This window comes from Hypomesus transpacificus, chromosome 10 (assembly GCF_021917145.1).
Source record: "Hypomesus transpacificus isolate Combined female chromosome 10, fHypTra1, whole genome shotgun sequence".
Classification (NCBI taxonomy): domain Eukaryota; kingdom Metazoa; phylum Chordata; class Actinopteri; order Osmeriformes; family Osmeridae; genus Hypomesus; species Hypomesus transpacificus.
The window spans coordinates 6501564-6522190 of NC_061069.1; the positions used below are offsets into that span (position 1 = coordinate 6501564).

At 44.7% G+C, this 20627-nt stretch overlaps 1 protein-coding gene across 4 annotated transcripts in view; it reads left to right on the plus strand.

The window, feature by feature from the left end:
• rasal2 (RAS protein activator like 2) overlaps nucleotides 1-20385 on the plus strand; it is a 40689-nt gene extending 20304 nt beyond the window's left edge. For 3 of the 4 annotated variants that reach the window (XM_047027233.1, XM_047027231.1, XM_047027235.1), the window contains 15 exons: nucleotides 2728-2831; nucleotides 5147-5259; nucleotides 9947-10100; nucleotides 10303-10401; nucleotides 10804-11358; nucleotides 11771-11915; nucleotides 12049-12193; nucleotides 12606-12842; nucleotides 13051-13252; nucleotides 14442-14641; nucleotides 14871-15861; nucleotides 16092-16223; nucleotides 16808-17010; nucleotides 17305-17392; nucleotides 19237-20385. In XM_047027233.1, coding sequence (XP_046883189.1) covers nucleotides 2728-2831; nucleotides 5147-5259; nucleotides 9947-10100; nucleotides 10303-10401; nucleotides 10804-11358; nucleotides 11771-11915; nucleotides 12049-12193; nucleotides 12606-12842; nucleotides 13051-13252; nucleotides 14442-14641; nucleotides 14871-15861; nucleotides 16092-16223; nucleotides 16808-17010; nucleotides 17305-17392; nucleotides 19237-19404 — 3536 coding nt within the window. In that variant the 3' untranslated portion in view covers nucleotides 19405-20385. The remainder of the gene's footprint in view (nucleotides 1-2727; nucleotides 2832-5146; nucleotides 5260-9946; nucleotides 10101-10302; nucleotides 10402-10803; nucleotides 11359-11770; nucleotides 11916-12048; nucleotides 12194-12605; nucleotides 12843-13050; nucleotides 13253-14441; nucleotides 14642-14870; nucleotides 15862-16091; nucleotides 16224-16807; nucleotides 17011-17304; nucleotides 17393-19236) is intronic. The other variant, XM_047027232.1, reaches the window with a different exon arrangement.
• Nucleotides 20386-20627: the final 242 nt, after the last annotated feature.

A 20627-nucleotide genomic window follows, 5' to 3' on the forward strand; every position in this document is an offset into this window, starting at 1 on the left:
GAAGAAGGGAAAAAGGATACAGATTGAGGAGCGATGTAGAGAAGAGTGAGAGGGTGGACGAGAGAGAGGGGAAAAGAATAAGAGAGAGAGAGAGCCAGAGAGAGAGAGAGCTATAGAGGAGAGACCGGAGAGGTAAGTAATTGCAGTTCTGCTGAGGGGAACAGTGGAGTGCAGTTACAGCAATTGATTGAATAAATGCGGTAGAATCCCAATCCGCTAGCATGCCAAAAATGAGAGAGAGAGGCTGATTACCTAAAGGTTACTCTTTCTGCTGAAAAGAGAGATTGACAGAAAACCGAGTGAATGATACAGGAAAGATACTCAGAGAGAGGGGGTTCTGTAACAGTGGGAAAGCTTGCTGAGAGAAGAGAGCGGGGAGGGGGCAGTGACAAGCTTGCTTGGAGGAGAGAGAGAAAGAGGAGGGGGGACCGTGACAAGAAGAGCAAGGATAGAGAAAGCAAGAGAAGGGGAGAAAGAGAACAAGGAGGCATGGAACACCAGTTTTAGGTGGGATGCCAGGTTTTTGGGGCCAAATTCCTTCAGCCCGAAGGTTCTGCTTATCAATGGGAAGGTTGTGCACTGCAGAAGATGGACATGTAAATGGGAACAACTTTGCCTCATTGGCTGATTGCGCAAGGCATTCTCTGTTTAGCCAATCTGGTGCTAACCCTGTCCATCTCCTCCTTAGATAATGGGGAACAGCTGTGATCGAGGTATTGGCTCTCTCTGTCTCTGTCTCTTTCTCTCCAATTACTTTATAACCTTGTCTTGTTTTAAAAGTGTGATTATCATGTGCAACAGCCTTGAAAGGGCATAATGTCTCAAGTTTGTCTGTGTAGGCTACTGCTTGCATCATATGTGGAGCCTGGTCTGTACTGTACAGATCTGTTCTATATTCTCAACTGATGTTCTCATCAGCATACTATCGTACATAGGATGTGTTTGATATCTTTGAGTATTCATCATTACTTTGTAGTGTGTGTCCTGTAATTGATGATGTACAGTGATGGAAGGTTATGTGCATTAAGTTTGTCAAGGTCCCCATCTCTTGCTAGCCCCCTGGGGGCTCACTCTAGTCTGAATTATGATGCATGCAGCGTTTCAACAGAGCTGCAGGGAAGCCAAGAGGACAGTGGCTGTAGAGAACTTGATATAGCACTTTGCAAAGTAGCTTTTTTTTTCTTCTCATAAGCGCTGACTATCGCATGCTGTATCTCATCCATGGCCCACAGTTAAACAAGATAAATTAATTACAGTATAGGCCTAAAGGCAAGAGTTTGAATCCCTCTAGAATGTCTATGGTGATTATTGAAATATAGATCTATAGCTCTCAATGTATAGATACTTTGCAATATATAGCATGATTCTTGCTGAATATAATAATTTATTCCCACTTTTGTAAAAACATCTGCATTCATGTCTCACAAGCCTTATCCTCAGAATGCTTGAGAAAAGGGCTAAATTTAGCCTGGAATCAATGTGTCTTTGGATATCGGCCAGAGATCCTTTACTGGGTGTGGGATTTCTGCATTTTGGAAAGTCATGACTTCTTTCATTGTCACATTATTGTATTTGAATAAATGGCTGTGGAAGCCTCTGGGATGAGAATTTCTAGGGTATTTTTCACATGACAGACAGGTTCCACCTCTAAATTAACCTACCATGGCACAGATCCAACCTGGCAGAGTCAGTGTTCTACAGCCCATGTTTTCTATGGCTGAACAGTCAAATCAAATGTATTTCTATAGCACAAAGAACAACCAGTGTTAGCCAAAGTTCTATACAAAATAACTCACATTTATACCAAGGACAACTTTGCTGTACTTGCATAGCGTCAAGCTAGGGGGAATAGGTGGGTATTAAGATTCATGATTTAAAAACATCAATAGTGAGAGAGGGTCTAAATGGAGCAGTAGACTTTTCCAGAGTCTAGAGGACAATGCTAATGGTATTAAGAAAGCTATAGCTGCTGTTGCTGACTTGCTTTGTACTCTGATGTTTCAGTAACACACTTAACTGGGTGGTATGGTATATTGAACCATTCTTTGTTAAACTGTGATATAAACGTAGTATAAAAAGTAAAGAAAACCATGCAATTTGCATGAAAGGTATAGCTCTCACTAAGATCTTTGATGATAACCCAGTAAATTGCTGCAACCAGGGGAACAAGTGTCCTGTCCACACACATCCGTGACACACAAATCTGCAACCTTAGAGAGACATAATAGATTGTCAAAATGTGCCAAAAATATTGTACCTTTAGCTATTGCCATGTTTGTTACCATATTTTGTATCATGACTGAAGTTACAAGTTTAGCTATCAATACAGTAAACCCAAGCAGAACTTTCTAACATTTTGCTACGTGTGCCTGGATGATGGATTCTAGGCTACATGGTATAACTTTGGGTCCTACTTTAGTTTGCTAACGTGTGCTTATGAGACTCTGCTGACTACTTTGTGTTTTGAGTTAATAGACTGTTCAATACCGCTGTCAACATGAGAAGCCTGTCCTCCACAACTTGTAATTCCATCACTCTGAAACCCCTTCCCTCCAAATGTCACCACCAACGCATCTCATGTCCATATAATTCACCCTTCAGTTTTTGAAGCTGTTGGATTGATTGACTTGTTGGCTTGGTAGCTGCCTGCCCTGTTCTGTCTAATGGATGGTCTTCTCTCCTTCTCTCGCTCTCTCTCTCTCTTCCGCTATCTCTCTCAATCTGCAGAAGTGTCTTCAGAGAGGTCCCCAAGGAGAAGGAGTATCTCAGGTCTGGGAAGTTCAGAGAAGAACATATCAGTGGAGGCTCCCTCCTCACCGTTCAGAGTACCGGTAAGTGTCGGGGCAATTATGAAGCATCTTCAGACAGTTGCCTGTAGGTATTCAAGCCACAAAGATGCTTTATGGTTTAGTCACCATAACTAATACACTGCCACATGTTTTGTGGAATGCATATTTGACTATTGAGACAGGTGTTCCTATATAATATTTGGTATGACGTTCCCTGATGACTTTGGTTTCAGTTGCGATGCCCCATTGGTCTTTAAACTAGACGGGTGCCATTTTGATTTGTCGTTCTTGTTACTCCCTCAACATGAAGATGAGCTTGACGAGAGGTATGAAGGCATTCACCTTGTGACATCCTCCCCTAGCTAATTCTCATTATCCACTGGTTATTTTCTCTCCCACACAATGATGCAGGAGAAGCAAATTCCCTCCAGTTGTTACAAAGTAAATATATGTGTGTGTGATGCTCCATCTCAGAGAACTTCAGTTCACTAATCAGAGCCCAATGTGGGAGCACGCCTCAAAGGACTGCAGGAATTCACAGCGAGATGCTTTTGATGATATTTATATCCCAAGGAATCGGGCCATCACTGACATTCATATACTTGGCATTTCATAAAGATTTTTGTTAGGAAACGGAATATGTGTTGAGAGAAACTAATGTGCTCCTGTCTCTTGAGCTTTTCATTTGCTCCACAAGACGTGTCATTGATCATTGTTGAGTCACCATAGAGCCCAGCCTGCTTCCGTCAGTGAATATTAGATAACATCTCCAGGTAGAACAATCAGACTGTATAGTGACTAATGGCTGTCTGGCGGTTCCTGGATTAAACACGAAAGGAATTCTTGATTAAACTTCTGGAGAATTGTAACTGTAGGCAGATAGTCATAGCAATAGAATACAATGTCATTCCAGTTGTCTGTTATGGGTAGTGGTCCAAGTCAGAATGAAGGCTGCTGTCCACTGTGTAAATGTGCTGACCAGGCAGGCTGTATACATGCCTGCACCTACTCTGGAGGGGGAGGGAACCTGTCTCCTTCTGACTGAGACTGAACCGTTTCAGTCCCACCTCCTCCACATTGCCAAGGTGAACGAGAATGAGGGAAGAGCTGACCAAGACTTCCTGTTGACATCCCCTCCACGGACCTCTCTTTACTGCTCTGTCTCCCACGCTCTCTCCCACTCGCTCTCTCCCCGTCTATCTCTCAAATTCATCCCTCGTTATTTCTTCTCCTCCCCTCTATCTCTGTCCAGTGGACCTCCAGTCTTTGCCTAATGTTATTACGTTGTATAATATTCTCTCTTTTTGTTCTACCTCTTGAGACAAACACCAACTCTTTCCAAGGAAATCTCCCTTCCTTCATTCCTCAGGCTCATCTCATGTTCATCATACAAACTATGAGTCATTTTACATAGAGCAGTAACACCTAATATAGTAAAGCGCACTCCATAATGTTTACTGCCGCACTGTAAATAAGTAACACAGGCTTCCTTTTGTCAGTGCTCCATCACTCAGCAGGCAGAGGTCAGAGTGTGCTCTAGGAGTTGTATTACTGTATCTTATGTCAACATGCAGGCAGTGTAAGCATTATGGTTAGAACACAAAAGATGACCCTCTAGCCGCACCTACCAAGATGTTCCAGTTTCTGTCCCAGTTTTTACCACAATAGCTAAAATGGTGTCATGTGTCTATTGTTATCTGGTAATGTATGTCTCTTTTCACTCTTTGCTGATGTCATCAGAAGGAAAGCAGTGAGGCCTTCTTTGTACTGGTAATATATTTGTAGATGTAATCTTTTGTATGATTAATATTTTGTCTGTGTAGGCTACTGCACTGTGACCCTGTTTCTGAGCTTTTTGGTTTGTGTGTGGTGGAGTCTAATTTCAGAAATGAGTAATACTTGGTTTTTCAAGGTCGATAGGTTTATTTGCTCTGACTCAAGTCTGGTGTAGGTTTCATCATGGCTGTCTGGCTTCTCTGACCTAAACTCAGCCATTCCTGTGTCACGTTGAATGTGCCAATCCTAGAGGATGTCAATTCTGACACCATTGACTGTTTCCTCACTGTATGTCTTCAGAGTTACAGCTTTAGTTGACTACATATCAAGTCAATTGCATAAACTATATACAGGCATTACAGTAACATACACGGCTGTGTTTGTTGTTTAGACTCAGTTAAAGGGTGTTGTTTTTTGTTGCACAGGAAGGTTCATGACCTATGTGACACATCGGTCACTCATTCACGGCACTCCCTCCTATACAAACACCAACTCATTCTGGTCTAGTCTGGTCTTGCAGAGCTTGTCGTCAGTACCGAGACGTGCCTCCCAAGGTGACTTCTCCTCTTCATGTCTTTCAGGGCTTCTTCAGCAAACGACTGAAAGGATCCATCAAGAGGACAAAGAGCCAGACCAAACTGGACCGCAACACCAGCTTCCGACTGCCTTCCCTACGACCTTCGGAGAGTGACAGGTAGGCCACTTGTCCTCCTCCTAAAGCCACCGTCCTTCTGTTGGTATGGATCCGTGTTTCTTTTGGAAGCGTTCATTTAACCTGTATTTGGGTTTAGATCTCCCTCCATCTATTTAGGTCAATGCTAATTGATGTGTTCTCGTGCATGACGACAACCATTTGTCTGTGTGTGGGTGTGTCTGTGTTCTGTGTGTCTGTGTTCTGTGTGTGGGTGTGTGTGTGGGTGTGTGTTGTCTGGGAGATACACACACGACAGCTCCCAACCTATGGTCTCATTACGAATAGGGTTTCCGAGGTGGCGGTTGGCCGCTCCTCTGCCCAGCCTTTTACAGTAAGCAGCCAGTCGCTCCTTACGTTATGTTGCCCTGCATCCATTACCTGAGTGCTATTCTGAGAAATGTTGCTTTGAATCCAGGATTATAAACTCCCTCAGTTAGAGCCGGAGATAATGGTATTACTTTAATCCACAATGTATTTCTTCTCTCTAAAAGAAGATAGTCAGTGGTGTGTTGCACATGTGAATCCATTGTTAATCTATTGCGTTGCAGTCTGCTAGTCTGAAAAGGGAACTGTTTTGGCATGTTGTCGGCTGTTGGTGTTTCAATGAGAGTGAATGGGCATTGTTGGATAGAGAAGGCAGAGGATAATGTCACCAGGCAGGGTTAACAAGCTGCCAGTCTCCATGTTGTTGGTGTTTTCTGAGTGTGGCTCGCCATTCCCAACCCCTTGCTGGGCACTGCTAGTGCATTTATGACTGCCTCCCTGAATCCCCTGCTGTTCAGATAAAGCACTGGGACAGTGTGTGCCTCTGCAGCAGGGCACTTAGAAATGCACTCTGACTGTGTGGAGCATGCAGGTCAAGTCAGTTGGTGATGAACTAAACAATGCTAACCTAATACCATTAAATACACACAGCTCATGAAAGTGCTGGCCAATCTATTACCTGAAGCTGGTGGATGTGTTAAAACAAGAAACAAATATTTCACCATCTTTCATTCAGTTGATGCAGAGTTTTGTATGCTCTTATCACAATTTCAGGCCAGCTGGTACTGAACATGCGTGCTTTCATGCTCTGCTGTGGTTGACATCTGTCAGTGTGTGTGTGTGTGTGTGTGTGTGTGTGTGTGTGTGTGACCCACGTGGCCCTGCCAGTGAGTGCGGCGGACTGATGGTAGTGTTCAGAGGCTTAAGAGCTAACAGGAGGTAGCTAGTAGGGATCACGGCTGGCGGCCGTTAGCTTGCTCTCCTGCTCACCCCTGCTCACTCGCACTCAAGGAGTATGGATGCCACCGCCTCTCTTCTGAGGAAGGCTCGGAGCGTCCACCTAACCAAAACACTGATCTTCAGGTAGGGGTTACTCTGCTGCTTGCTGTTACAAGCGGCAGGGAAATAGCGTGGCAAGTAAGGCTTTTGGTTGTGGCAGGGTTAGGGTTACGATGCATGAACTGAGACACTGAGTCTTTCATTGATCGAAGAAGCATTTGATGTTGTCCTAGCTTCTTTTTTGTGTTGATGTCATTCTGACGCCGACATTATTTGTCGTCCTTTTTTATGTTTTGCAAACGGTCTAAAGGGACAGTCACGTTATCACTGCTCTCTGCAGTTTAGCGTCAGAGTGGGTTGAACATCTGTGTGCCTCTCTGTGCCACAGAGCACCAGATTACTTGGCATTGAGTTTCATCCAGAAGCAGCCTGTGTCAGACCCACTAGTGTGCTCATGAGCTGAGTAAGTAGTTCTCTTCCTCTAGAAGTATCCAATGTCTAACTTAATGCAGTGGACATGACAACGCTGGCAACCAGACAAACAATTTGATTAGCTTTCTAAAGGCTTGTAGGACATGCCCAGTTCTTGTGAGAGAGATCAGTAGCTTCCCCGGGTAGAAAGCACAGACCACTCAAGTGTATTGTAAATTTGTACTAAGTGTTCATGACGTGCTTTACAACTGCGGCCAAGATGAAAAAGTGAGATCGCTCTGATGATCGTATCAGTCTCTGATTTGAATTTAGCTAAAATATTCCCAATCATGACAAGTACATATAAGGTTTGTTTACTGACTATGGAATTACGGGGTATCAGTGGCTCCCGGATAAAGCCACGTCGCCCTCCTTATCCGCCATATCATGGCTGGATTGAGAGGGCAGATCTGTGTCCTCTCCAGCCCCGTAATCTAGGTTTACATAATTCAGCTGGCGAGCCCGAGGCACATCGAGGAGGCCGATGCCAAGAGATTACGTTGGCACTCATCCCCACTGCAGTAGGAAGGAACACAGAGGAAGTTCTCTATCGTCATTTTGTTAACTGTCCCTGACGTGATGTTTTTTTAATGCCCTGCTGCGGTTTTATTGTCTTTGTTCATTTTGTACACTTAGTCTTTCCTTTTGTGACACTTTGAGTCGAAATACATTTGTAATTTTTAGATGCTGGTGAATGTGTAAGCGTTATCAGTGATGGGGTAGGAAAAAACTGAGCAAGAGTTGTGTTGTTTTTCACATGTCCTTATGTGTTTAAGATTTCTCACATACCCATCTTTTCTCAGTAGAAATGCTGTCCTTTTCCCTTTTAAAAGCTCTTGTTCTGCAGTTTCTCATTCTAAGCTTTTCTTCTTGCTTCTTCACAGTAATATATTAGAGTTTGATTTGAGCTCTATTAAAGACATTTCAACTTTCAGCTTGCTGTGCCTCCCACCCCTACACAGAGAAATAAAAAGGCCATAGGTCTATAAACAAACTTGCTTTGCTAAAACCCCATATATTCTACAGAATCCAGTGAGCACTTTGAAGCACTACCCCATCAGTAACAGACTGATAATGAAATGGTAAAATCATTATCATGTCATTTGGCCAGTGAGGTAGGATGGTTTGTAATGCACTGAAGTCTGGGATTATGATTAATTATGATAATTGGCCTAGCCAATGTCAGCAACAGCAGCCTTGTCAATCTGTTGTTTTGTGCATGGAGGACTACTTATCCATTGTAGTTTCTTACACAGTAAACATACTGTATTCAGAATGCTAGCTGCTGAATTCTTATGCATTGTTGGTAAAGTGTTGTATTTAGGTCCTACACTGGAAATATTTAATTGGAGTGTCCTCATTGTGCAGATGCCCAAGTTCTAGACTAGGCTTTATATCTGTGTCTGAGACATCAGGATAAATTATGGTTACACATTATCTTCTTTGGGTGCGTTTCAAGACATGCAAGGTTGCATTAAGACTTCATCATCTTGCTAATGTTTTGTAGTTCAAATATTTGTTTGACTTTTTTCACCAGCTCTCTGGAACCCCTTAAATGTCTTTTCTTAGAACTTCTGGTAGATTCCCTGCGTACTTCGCTCTAATTAACTTTCTCGTGCAGCCTCTCAGAGTTTAATGTTGTTACACTCATATTCATTTGAAAAAGCCTCCAGACTGCTTCTTTTTTGAATTGACAATCTGTCTTCCATGGGTAGTGAATGTACTATTGATTTGGCTGGCATTTCTTTCTCTCGCTGAAACGCTGTGCTGAGGTGCCTCTTCTGATTACTGCTGCCCATGCCGTTGATTCATCTTTTGTATGAACTATCCTAGTTGACAGTTCACTTCAGCTAGGTAGCCAAATCATGCAAATGATATGGATTTATATTGCAACGGTCTGTCTGTCCAGGTACTTTTGGAGACTTAGTGAAGACACCATATGTTTTGGATGGACAGGTTTTTGAGCATATGTCCAACCCCCCTAAGACTTTTGAAAACTAAAATCCTTCCTCACTTACCGGTATATGAATTATTACCCCCAACGACGGGGCTAATCCGAAATGTCCTAATTGGAGGTGCATGATGTAATAATATAGTACCTTACTAAGTAAGTAAGGGTGATAACCTAATCTGCTTCAGTGTCCTTCATACACATGACAGTACTAAAACGTACTGCGTAGGATTGGTACACGCTTCAAAGGATGTTATTTCAGTTCTCTCGCCGTTAGTGGGGTTCTGTGAGCTAAGCACAGGAACAGCAAACCTCCGTCACTCTGTGCTACCTAGAGCCCTGTCTCCTAGTAGAGGCTTTCCCATGGAAACAGACTCCAGAGGGGGGCAACGGATTGGCCAGCCCAGGACCTTGTTTACCACCAGTGAACCAGAAGGCAAATTGCACTGTTGGGAAGGTGACATTGACTACGGCTTCCTGCTGGTGGTTCACTTTTACATCTTGTGTGTTCAGGGAAGTATAACAAAGTGTAGTTGCGGTTTGATGATACTGAGAGCTGAGAACCGTGGAGCTAGGAGCTGGCATTGAAGGGACAACAGCCTTCCCAGAGGGAAGCGATGAGGTGGTGAAATGCTCTGGGGAGATTCCTTCAAGTTCCTCTGCGGTTGTTTTTCGTAGGTATTGCTACTTCCTGGAATGTTTCTAAGTTGGCAGATTTATTGGCAGTGTGGGTCTTTTTTGTGTGTTTCAGGACACTTTTACGTTTTTGTGGTGTTTTTATTGGTCTTAAGTGAATAGTTAATAATAGATAAAAGTGGTTCCTTATTGAGTAGTCAAGAGTCAATTAAATAAGTATTGTAAATCAACAGAGGAGTGTGCCTGAGCGTGAAATACAATTCTGCTGACTTATGAAGCTGGTTCATTAATTCTTACCCATCCTATAATCTATGCTGTTCTGTTGTGACCATACAAATCCTGCATGTGCATTGTCTTGTCCTTCAGATCGAGAGGGCTGCCCAAGCTAAAAGAGTCCAGTTCCCATGAGTCTCTACTCAGCCCAGGCAGTGCGGTGGAAGCCCTGGACCTTGGCATGGAGGAAGACGTTTACATCAAACCTCTCCACAGCAGCATCCTGGGCCAGGAGTTCTGTTTCGAGGTAGTGCCCCAAAAACTCTCCTCTGCTTTGTTGGACCAGAGGGCATTCTCATGACAGCTATACAGACTCCAGTTTTAGAATAATGACACCAATTCCAGCTTGAGTATGGTATAGGTACCTGCTGTAGCACAGTATCTGTCTAGGAGTAGTTGGCACCATTGTTCTTAGTTGGAGTTCCTCACACCTTTCCTTTGCTCCACAGGTGACATACTCAGGCGGTAGTAAGTGTTTCAGCTGTGCGTCTGCGTCAGAGAGAGATAAATGGATGGAGAACCTGAAGAGAACGGTTCAACCCAACAAGGTTCGGACATCTTGTTTGTTATTTTTGTTGAAGCACTGTTTCCTGTTGCAAGATGTTTTATTTTAGCGCTCGTCCAATGTTCTTGTCATGTTGGTTTATCATCTTATCGTTGTATGGTTATACCCTGTACAGAAAGAACCACAATGACACATATTTATAGTATCTGTTTTCCAATGTGATCAGTAAATACAGACAGTTCCTTGACTCTTACCACCAAAATGACCAAGAACTAAGAACTTTTGATCCTTAACCTTCTGCTGTATTTATATGTACTTATTTGTACGTCACTTTGGATTAAAACACCTGCTAAAATGAACGAAATGAAAAAATAAATAAATGTAATAAAAAATAAAAAAAAGTCAGGTTTAGATTTGGTTACTTACCATTTCTCTCCCCCCCCAGGACAACTGTCGGCGTGCGGAGAACGTCCTCCGCCTGTGGATCATCGAGGCCAAGGACCTCCCGCCCAAGAAGAAGTACTTCTGCGAGCTCTGTCTGGACGACGTGCTCTACGCTCGCACCACCAGCAAGATGCGCTCGGACTGTCTCTTCTGGGGCGAGCACTTTGAGTTCTCCAGCCTGCCCGCTGTGCGCAGCATCACCGTGCACATCTACCGGGACGCGGACAAGAAGAAGAAGAAAGATAAGAACAACTATGTGGGACTGGTCAACATCCCCATCGGAGGGGTGACGGGGAGGCAGTTTGTGGAGAAGTGGTACCCTGTTAGCACGCCAACCACCAGCAAGGCCAAGGGAGGAGGGCCCTCCATACGGATCAAATCCCGCTTCCAGACCATCTCCATTCTCCCTATGGAGCAGTACAAGGAGTTTGCGGAGTTTGTCACCAATAACTACACCATGCTGTGTTCGGTGCTGGAGCCTGTGATCAGTGTGAAGAACAAAGAGGAGATGGCGTGTGCGCTGGTCCATATTCTACAGAGTACCGGACGGGCCAAGGTAAAGACGTGGGATTATCTCAAGGCCTCTTTATGAGGCTTGGAGTTTCTTCTTCATTGTTCATATTGTTCAGGCAGGTTGTGTTGTGTCGTTACTGTATCTAGACTGATGTCTGTTTTGTCCAGTCAGACCTCCAATAGCTGACCTTGTAACCTTGGAGCTCTCATCTTGTTTTGCCCCTGTGGGTTCAGTGTCAAGTATTGACTTTAAATATTAGGCCACCATCCAGTTTTAGCAACCATTTTAACTTCAAGTTGTTGATTGATCTAGTCCCTATTGCAGGCATTGCAGTTGTAGTATTTTGATTAGCTGTTTTTCCCCCTACTCCTCCCTCCCCCTCTCCTTCCCCCATATTCCCTATCTCCTCTCACCCCCCCCCCCCCCCCCTTTCTTTCCTCCCCTCCTCCCTCAGGACTTCCTGACAGACCTGGTTATGTCAGAGGTGGACCGATGTGCCGACCATGACGTGCTCATCTTTAGGGAGAACACGCTGGCCACTAAAGCCATCGAGGAGTACCTCAAACTGGTGGGACAAAAGTACCTGCACGATGCACTTGGTGAGAACGTTCACACACAGCTGTGTTGGAAACAATTTGAAATGCGTCTGCATTGAACCACATCTTCGTAAAATCCAAACCAGTCTTGTGGCATCTGTCTAAACCTGGCTCGTGTCTGTACCGGCTACTGTAGGGGAGTTCATCAAAGCTCTGTACGAGTCGGATGAGAATTGCGAGGTCGACCCGGGCAAGTGTTCCAACAGCGAGCTACCAGAGCACCAGAGCAACCTGAAGATGTGCTGCGAGTTGGCCTTCTGCAAGATCATCAACTCCTACTGGTGAGACACACTGCCTCTGCTGGAAACATCTAGATCATCTTTGAGATAATCGAGGATCTAAAATGCGAGAGGCTGTGTGGAAAAGCATCCAATCTTCTTCACACAGTGACTGCCAGTGTACTTGAGCCAGATCATTTATTTCCCTGAGGACTTTCAGTAATGCTACTGCACTCCATATAGACTGGTTGTGGAGAGATGGGAGGGCAGACATTCTGTAAAAAATTCATGGTTTCCGATCTCCCTCTGCTGTCCATTTGGAGAAAATACACTTGGATGAAATGTCTCAGTCTGAATATGCTGCCAAGTTGACGTGTGTGTGTAGGAGTGCATGTGCGTTGGATTGCCGGCCTTTTCTCATGCACAGACGTGTTTGTGTGTCGTAACCCTAACCCGACCTCTGCTCTACCATCAGCGTGTTCCCCCGGGAGCTCAAAGAGGTGTTTGCAGCGTGGAAGCAGCAGTGTGTGTCGAGGGGAAAGCAGGACATCAGCAAGCGCCTCATCAGCGCCTCGCTCTTCCTGCGCTTCCTGTGTCCCGCCATCATGTCTCCCTCGCTCTTCAGCCTCATGCAAGAGTACCCCGACGACCGCACGTCACGCACCCTCACGCTCATCGCCAAGGTCATCCAGAACCTTGCCAACTTTGCCAAGTATGTGTACGCCAATGCGTGATGTTCCAGTTGGGCGTTTTTTTTTTTATCCTTTATCCTTGCGTTAATATTTATTATTACTGTTCCTGCTATTATCGTATTGAATTGTATTCAGACACATGTAAAGCTGCGTCTATGGTCGTACCACAGCTGTCAAAGCGAAACAAAACTTGAGCCGGTTTGTGAATAAAGTTTTTCTCTTTCAAAGATTCGGCAACAAGGAAGAGTACATGGCCTTTATGAACGACTTCCTGGAGCACGAGTGGGCAGGGATGATGCGGTTTCTGACAGAGATCTCCAACCCGGAGACCATCTCCAACACACCAGGCTTTGAGGGTTACATCGACCTGGGCCGTGAGCTCTCCATTCTCCACTCGCTGCTTTGGGAGGTGGTATCCCAACTGGACAAGGTAAGAAGCCAAACACAGGGTGCTGCTATGCCTCTCCTCAAACTGGAGGAGTGTTGAATATTGGATGGAATTAATATGTAGTTACCAACCTGTGGTATAGGTATGCACCAAGTCTTGGAGGTTTTTAAAGAGAACTTGTGGTGATTGAATACATGTATGGCTCAGGCCCTGAAATGTGCCACCAGTGGTGTGTCATTTTCACTCTCCTGAATGAGTAGAGGCATGGCTGGGTGATGTCTTGCAGTGATGACTCTCAACACGCTTAACAAGGAAAATGTATTTCTTTAAATACTAGTGAATGTATTGTTTGTGTGACTACTATTAAAGTTTTGTTGGTTTCATATCTATTTGAGGACTAAAATGTGTCACCTAACCTCGCTAAATCCACATTTGTTGACTTGGTAAAAGCTTGACATGGTAAGTTAAGGCAAAGAGTAGATACCATTTTCAAAGACAGTAAGTAGATAAATTCAGAATTAAGGAGTTTTTTCTTCAGTGCCATTTGTTTTAGGGATCAGGTTTAATCTGTGTCTAGGATACTTTTCCTTTCTCTCTGGTTGATCGCCAGTATGTTTTGAGAGGCTATCGTCAAGGTAGCCTAAATGTGCCACCCACGCATCTTATCAACACACCATACTGAACCTCTAGACCTGGTACCCCAGTGAGCTTCTGCAAGCCCTCACCAGCATGTATATTATACTGCATTTTGCACCCCTCTGCACAAATGCTCCTGGTCTATAAAATATTCATTTCAAACCCACCTCCCTGCATTTCGCTCCGTAACATCCTCCTATTTTAGTTTGCCCCTCAATGCATGGCCTGGGTTGCAATGGCTTTGACGTGTAGTGGCATGTTTGGTTGTTTTTCGTCTTTTTTATTTTTCCCCGTACCTAATTTTTCCTTATGTTTTCCCCTCCCCTCTCTGTATCTTTCTTTTCTTCCCTATTCTGCCCCTCCCCTCCTACACTCCACCCCTTTCTTGGCCAACACTCTCTGTCTCCACGGTTACGTTGTCCTGCCACCAATGCATTATGGTGCCTCTTCATGCCAACCCACACAACCAACACCCCTCCTCTGCCATCCTCATACCACAACAAAACATTGGGGGGGATCATCGGTCAAAATGGTGGTGGTTGCCACTTGCCCGGGCCCCTTCCTCGCTACCTATCGGTACGACCTGCCAATCCAGGGTGAAAATTCCTTCCTGCAGGCCACTGTAGCCAAGCTGGGCCCTCTGCCCCGTATCCTGGGAGACATAGCTCGCTCGCTGGTGAGCCCCACCCCGATCCAGCAGCAGCTGCGGCGCTTCCAGGACCACAGCTCCTCCCATAACATCAGCGGCAGCATGTCTTCGGGCCTCCAGAGGATCTTCGAGGACCCGGCTGACAGGTAGCTAGAGGAGCGCTCAACGCTAATCAGTATCAAATGTATCAACCTCATATTTAAAACATTACAAAAAAAAATCATCTTCAACAGTAAATGTTTGATGTATGCCTACAGAGATAGGGATGCATCTATATGCGTACACACAGTAGGCTATATATATATACCTATAGATATAAATGGGATTCTCAGAGCCTTCTATGTGCCTAATATATTGTGTCCGTTATCGATTCAGTGAAATTCGCAGCCTCAAGTCACCAGTGCAGGAGAACATAGAGGGCCTTCTGCGGGGGAAGCATCCTCTCCTGGGCCAGCAGCCGACCTCCGCCCACAGCATGAGCTTCTCTGACCAGGAGGAGAGGGAGAATCTCCTCCCCAACGGTCGCTCCATCTCCCTGGTGGACCTCCAGGACTCCCACGCCCTCCAAAGTGCCCAGGGACCCCTGGGTCTTCACGAGGCCCCTCAGAGGCTTACCCGAGTGGGCTCTCAGGTCTCCATTGGACACCCCCACAACCTCCACAACCCCCAACTCCAAGGCCTCCACCCATACTCCAACCCCCACACGCCACACCAAGCCCTGCACGCCACCAAGACCTCGTTACGAGACAGCCTGCCTCAGAGTGCACCCCAGGTGCGCCGGCCACTGCCTCCGTCGCTGAGTCAACAACGAAGCCTCCAGCCCTTGTCCTTCCAGAACCCTGTTTACCACCTCAGCAACCTCACCCAACACGCCATGAACCGCTCCACACACTCACTACAGCACGACTCCAGCTCGGAAAACCTGAGTACAGAGAGCTCCCGGAACAGCCAAAGCAATTCGGAGGACTTTGGCGGGAGCGGAAGCCAAGCAGGGGGCAGGGGGAAAGGCTGCGTCGCATCCAACAGCAGCCTGGAGGAGTTTGGAAGTAGACGGAGCATTCAGAGCGAGGAGTGTTCCACACCGCGGCGCCACACGCTGCCCGAGCACGGGGCGGCCACGGCCGTGGCCGTGCCCAGGCAGAGCAGCACGGCGGGCACCGCCCACATCGTGAGGGTGGAGCAGCAGAGTCGAGGCGCCGGGGGAGGGAGTGCGGGGGCTCGGACGCCACACTCTCTGCCCCACAGCGCTTCAGTGCGCAGCAGCAGCAGCGCCAACACTGAACCGGCGCGCCTGCACTCTAACTGCTCAGTGGAGAGTCCGGTGCCATCAGTGAGAAGTGTGGCCAAGCAACAGACCCCCCAGCAGGTACTCTCACACACACACACACCCACAGACAACTTTACTCTCAAGAATGAATGCTGTTGTCCATGCTGTGCCATATTAAAGATCGACTTGCCTATTATCCTTACAAAAAAAGTATGGTTTCAAATCAACCGTTAAGGTCACATTGGCCCGGAGGATAGATTTGTTCAACTGGTCATGTGTGCGTGTGTGTCTGTGTATGTGTGTGTATGCATGCGTGTATGTCGGCGCAGGTTCAGTCTCCGGTAGAGCCAGTCACCATGTCCCCAGTAGAGAGAACGGCAGCATGGGTACTGAACAACGGCCAATACGAGGATGAGCAGGAAGGGGACCAGGGCAGGGAGGACAGCAAACACACAGAGAAGGTAAAGAGAAACAAGGGGACACAATTTCATTGCTCAGAGGAAGAATTATCCACCCCCAAAAACATTTACAAAATTATCCGCAGATTTACAGGTTATCTCATTCTAATTAAGGTTCAGTTAAATCCTAAAATGGATGGAAGGATATTTAATAATTAAACCAAAAATGTAGAAGAGTGTTGTCAATCAAGGTGCTTTCAAATAAATAGATACAGCATAGAATCAAGTATGAATACGCGTACTAGTGTGCGCCTGGGTATGGACCTAAGCTTGGCTAACACAGCCCACCCCTAAGTACTTGTGTATATGTGAGTATGAATGCGTGTATCATCATTGTGGCCATTGCTACAGGTTAAAACATAGCAAAAATATATTACAAGCATGTTTCTTTCTCAGTCCCAGTCCTGCTGTTATCCAGTACATTCTCAGCTCACACCTCCCCCACTCCTCCTCTCCTCTTCCCCCACTACTCCTCTCTTGCTCCCCCACTCCTCTCATCCTCCTCTCCTCCTCCCCCACTCCTCTTCTCCTCCTCCTCCTCTCCCCCACCCCTCCTCTCCTCCTCCCCCTCTCCTCCTCCCCCCTAGTACGAGCAGGAGATCTCCAAGCTGAAGGAGCGTCTGCGTGTGTCGGGCCGGCGCCTGGAGGAGTACGAGCGGCGCCTGCTGGCCCAGGAGCAGCAGATGCAGAAGCTGCTGCTGGAGTACAAGTCTCGGCTGGAGGACAGTGAGGAGCGTCTGCGGCGGCAGCAGGAGGAGAAGGACAGCCAGATGAAGAGCATCATATGCAGGTACCGTCCAAGGCGTCGCGCGCCCAGATTGACCGCAGTGCTGCTTTACTGGAGTCAGAGAGGCCATATTGGATGTGTGCAATCCTTTTGACTTTGATAGGCTTGAGTACATTGAACTGAAGCCTATCAGTTTTGGAACAAGCAAGTAGGAGTCACATTTATATTTTTGTGTTGAGAAGCACAGTGCTCTGCATGATCAAAGTTCTGTCTGTAAAATTAATGTAAATGTAGGATACTGCAGAATGGGAACTGAATTAGAATTGACCGTTAACTGCTTCTGCTTCCACTCCCCAGACTAATGGCTGTGGAGGAGGAGCTAAAGAGAGACCATGCAGAGATGCAGGCGGTCATAGATGCTAAACAGAAGATAATCGATGCACAGGTAAAGTATAATTAGGTATAATGATACATGTGTACACATGACCAAAAACAGAGACAGCAGGTAGGGCACATCATGGGTCCATGTTCAAGGTCGCTGGGAGTGTTTCTATGGATATTTCCCCCCCCCCCACTCCCCTTTTGCAGAAGTCATAGAAATTTCATTAACCCTCCTTGCTAGAGGCACGTAACATTTGATCTCTTGAGTGATTGCACACCCTGTCAACTTTTTGGTCTGGGGACATTTGCCATGTTAGCTGCCTGATTGTTGTACATGTAGAGAAATGCTGGCCAGGAAAAAATGCATTTTTAAAAACAATTAATTGTTTCATAATGTACAATGAATTCTATATTCCTACTGACTTTAATACACATTTTCATCTGATAAGTGTGGCGGTCTGGGTTGGAATCCAGCCTGGACCCTTTACTGCATGTCCTCCCGTCTCTCTCACTCCCCTGCCTTTCCTGTCTCTTTATACTGGCACAAAACTAAATGATAAAGGTAGAAGTGCCCCCCCCCCCCCCCCCCCCCCCCCCCAAAAAAAAAAAAAATGATAACCTGAGTTTTATCTGCATCTCATTTCTCCTTATTTTCATACAAGTTGACAGTAGAAACCCTTCCCTCTACTGTTTTGATCCAAAATACTACAATAGTGTTCCGCTTCGTTCTTGAGCCATGACTGACATTTTGACTTGCTCATTACCGTTGTGTTCCGCTATGTTGAATTTCCAGGTCAGTAAAGGAAGTGGGGTAATCCAAGCAGGCAAGTAAACCAGGGTAACTTGTGGTTTTGGAACATGGCAAGCCTTGGTTGAATGCTGAGCGCAACTACATTCGACACGCATTCTTGTTATGCTTAACACTGTAACAAGCGTTAACACTGTAAAGGACAGATCAAGCACAGACTGAAAAACAGCTGGGCATTACACATAGATCTATGATTACAAATGTTATCAAATAGTTTAGAAAGTTTTGTTTGGTTGTTTTTTTCCTTTTCTGTGCTTTTAGGATTTAGTTGCCCTATGCAATTGTTACCACATGTATCCTTTGAATACTTGTATTCACTTTTTATCAAAGAGTCATCTCTTTTACATAAAAAGGGTTATTCTATTGTGTTAAAGATGGAAGCCTCTTAAGGGAAATGTTTACCAATTAGGCTTTTCGGTCTTCTCCCTGTTTCTCAGGAATGTGTGTTTGTAGGTTGCGCTCTTTACAAAACTTTTTGTTAGCCTCCAGCTTTGGCTGCTTCCTCTCACCCTGCCCTCCTCCCAATTTAGCTACCGCCCCCACCCAAATTTCACCTCGGTTTTGACAGAACAGTGCCATGACCAGGCTCTACAGTAGAAGGTTGCCCCCATTGGCTTGAAAAATCTATGTTGAAAAACGTAGTCAAAATGTTTGCAATGTCTTCATTACAAATATATCAAATATAACATACAGTATTTAGCGGTTTAGGGACAGCAATCATTTTCGCTTTAGAAATCAAATTTGTTATGTGTTAGCTGTCCAGAATGTTTCCGGTCTACAGTAGTTTGCAGATGAAAGCCATGTCACTGTTGACGGGTACTTTGGTCTTACGTTTCAAAATCTGTTTTTTATCATTTGTCTTTTATATAACCTGAATCAAAAGAATGCTCCAAAGCTTGTTTTTTGTATATATTTTTTATATATATGTTTATATTTTGGTGCCTGTACAACTGAAACACTTTTTTTCAGACTTGGTTCAGCCCCCTATGTCAATTAGTCGACTTCACCATGCTGCCCTTTGCCTATCCCTTAAGATTATTTTACACAACTTTCTAATTTACTCATGTCCTATCTCGCCTTTTCTATTTTTTTCTCTCCAGGAGAAGAGGATAAGCTCACTGGATGCAGCCAACTCTCGACTCATGAGCGCCCTCACTCAAGTGAAGGAGCGCTACAGCATGCAGAATATGCGCAACGGCCTATCACCAACCAACCCCACCAAACTGTCCATCACTGAGAATGGAGAATTCAAAAACAGCAGCTGTTGATTGTCAGTCAGACTGCCATGCTGTTCATTGCAGGGGGTGTCATGCTCCTGTCTTATCAACAAACATGCGTGAAGGAGCTCTGTAATTGGACCATATAAATCTACAAAGAATGTCTAGATATATTAATGTATATACCTTGTATCTTGGTTGTGTACAGAGATTATTCTAGAAGGATGGGAGCAGCAGGTCAACTGTTGTCATAATATAGTGAATATGTGTTACAAATGACATAATTCCAATATACAGACAAAAACAGATGAATTATAGGTAAAAAGTATTGTCAAATGAAGAGAAGATTTATGGAAAGGTTGTACATATAAAGTGGGTTTGTTTCAGATAAGCACATAGTAAGCAGTTAGTTACAAATGTATTGAAGTCATCACAGGAGTGGAAGGGCAAAAATAATATTTTATGCACTCCGTTTTCTAATCAAATTTTTTATAGTTTTTTAAACTTCAGTTTTTTTTTGTCATATACAAGTTGCATTTGTTTTGATTAGCTGGTTTTTAAAGAAATCGGGACTGTGCAGTGTGAGCCTATAGCCACATCATTGTTTTTTTAATTTATTCCTATACTGTCAAACCGTCATGGCCTCATGAGAAGATTTGACTGCCCTCCTGACTTTGAACAATGTTCAATGTCATATTGATAACTACTGTTAAAAAGAGTCTGCTGTTTCTCACTGTCACAATCGGAGCAACACTCCACACAGGCACAGACTTTTTTGTTGCACAGGAACTTTGAATGAACTGGTCCATGTCAAACATATTGCATAATTGTCAGTGGTTGAATGTTGATAATAAAAGCTGCCTGTAATTGTGTGTGTGTGTGTTTCAAATTAGTACAGGCTCATTACCAATGGATGAATATGTAAGAACTGTAAAACATGGATAGTGTATAATGCTGCTCTTGTTGAATGTGGCATCTACATACTATGTATGTAACATGAATGATACATAAATAAAGCATAGTTAGATTTGATTGCCATATTGTAATTGGTTTTGTTGTAGGTTTGTCCACAGATGGGTAGTCTATGTACATTCCCTTGTGCTGTTATATACTTAAATAGTTAAGATAATGATTTATGCAATTAGACATCATAAACTGAAGGTAGGAAAAAGATTTGGTATATAAAAAGTATAATCTTGACAGCCTTCAAAGCTAAAAAAACAGGATGATTTTAGTACAACACTGACCATGGGATCATTCTGGTCACTCATACT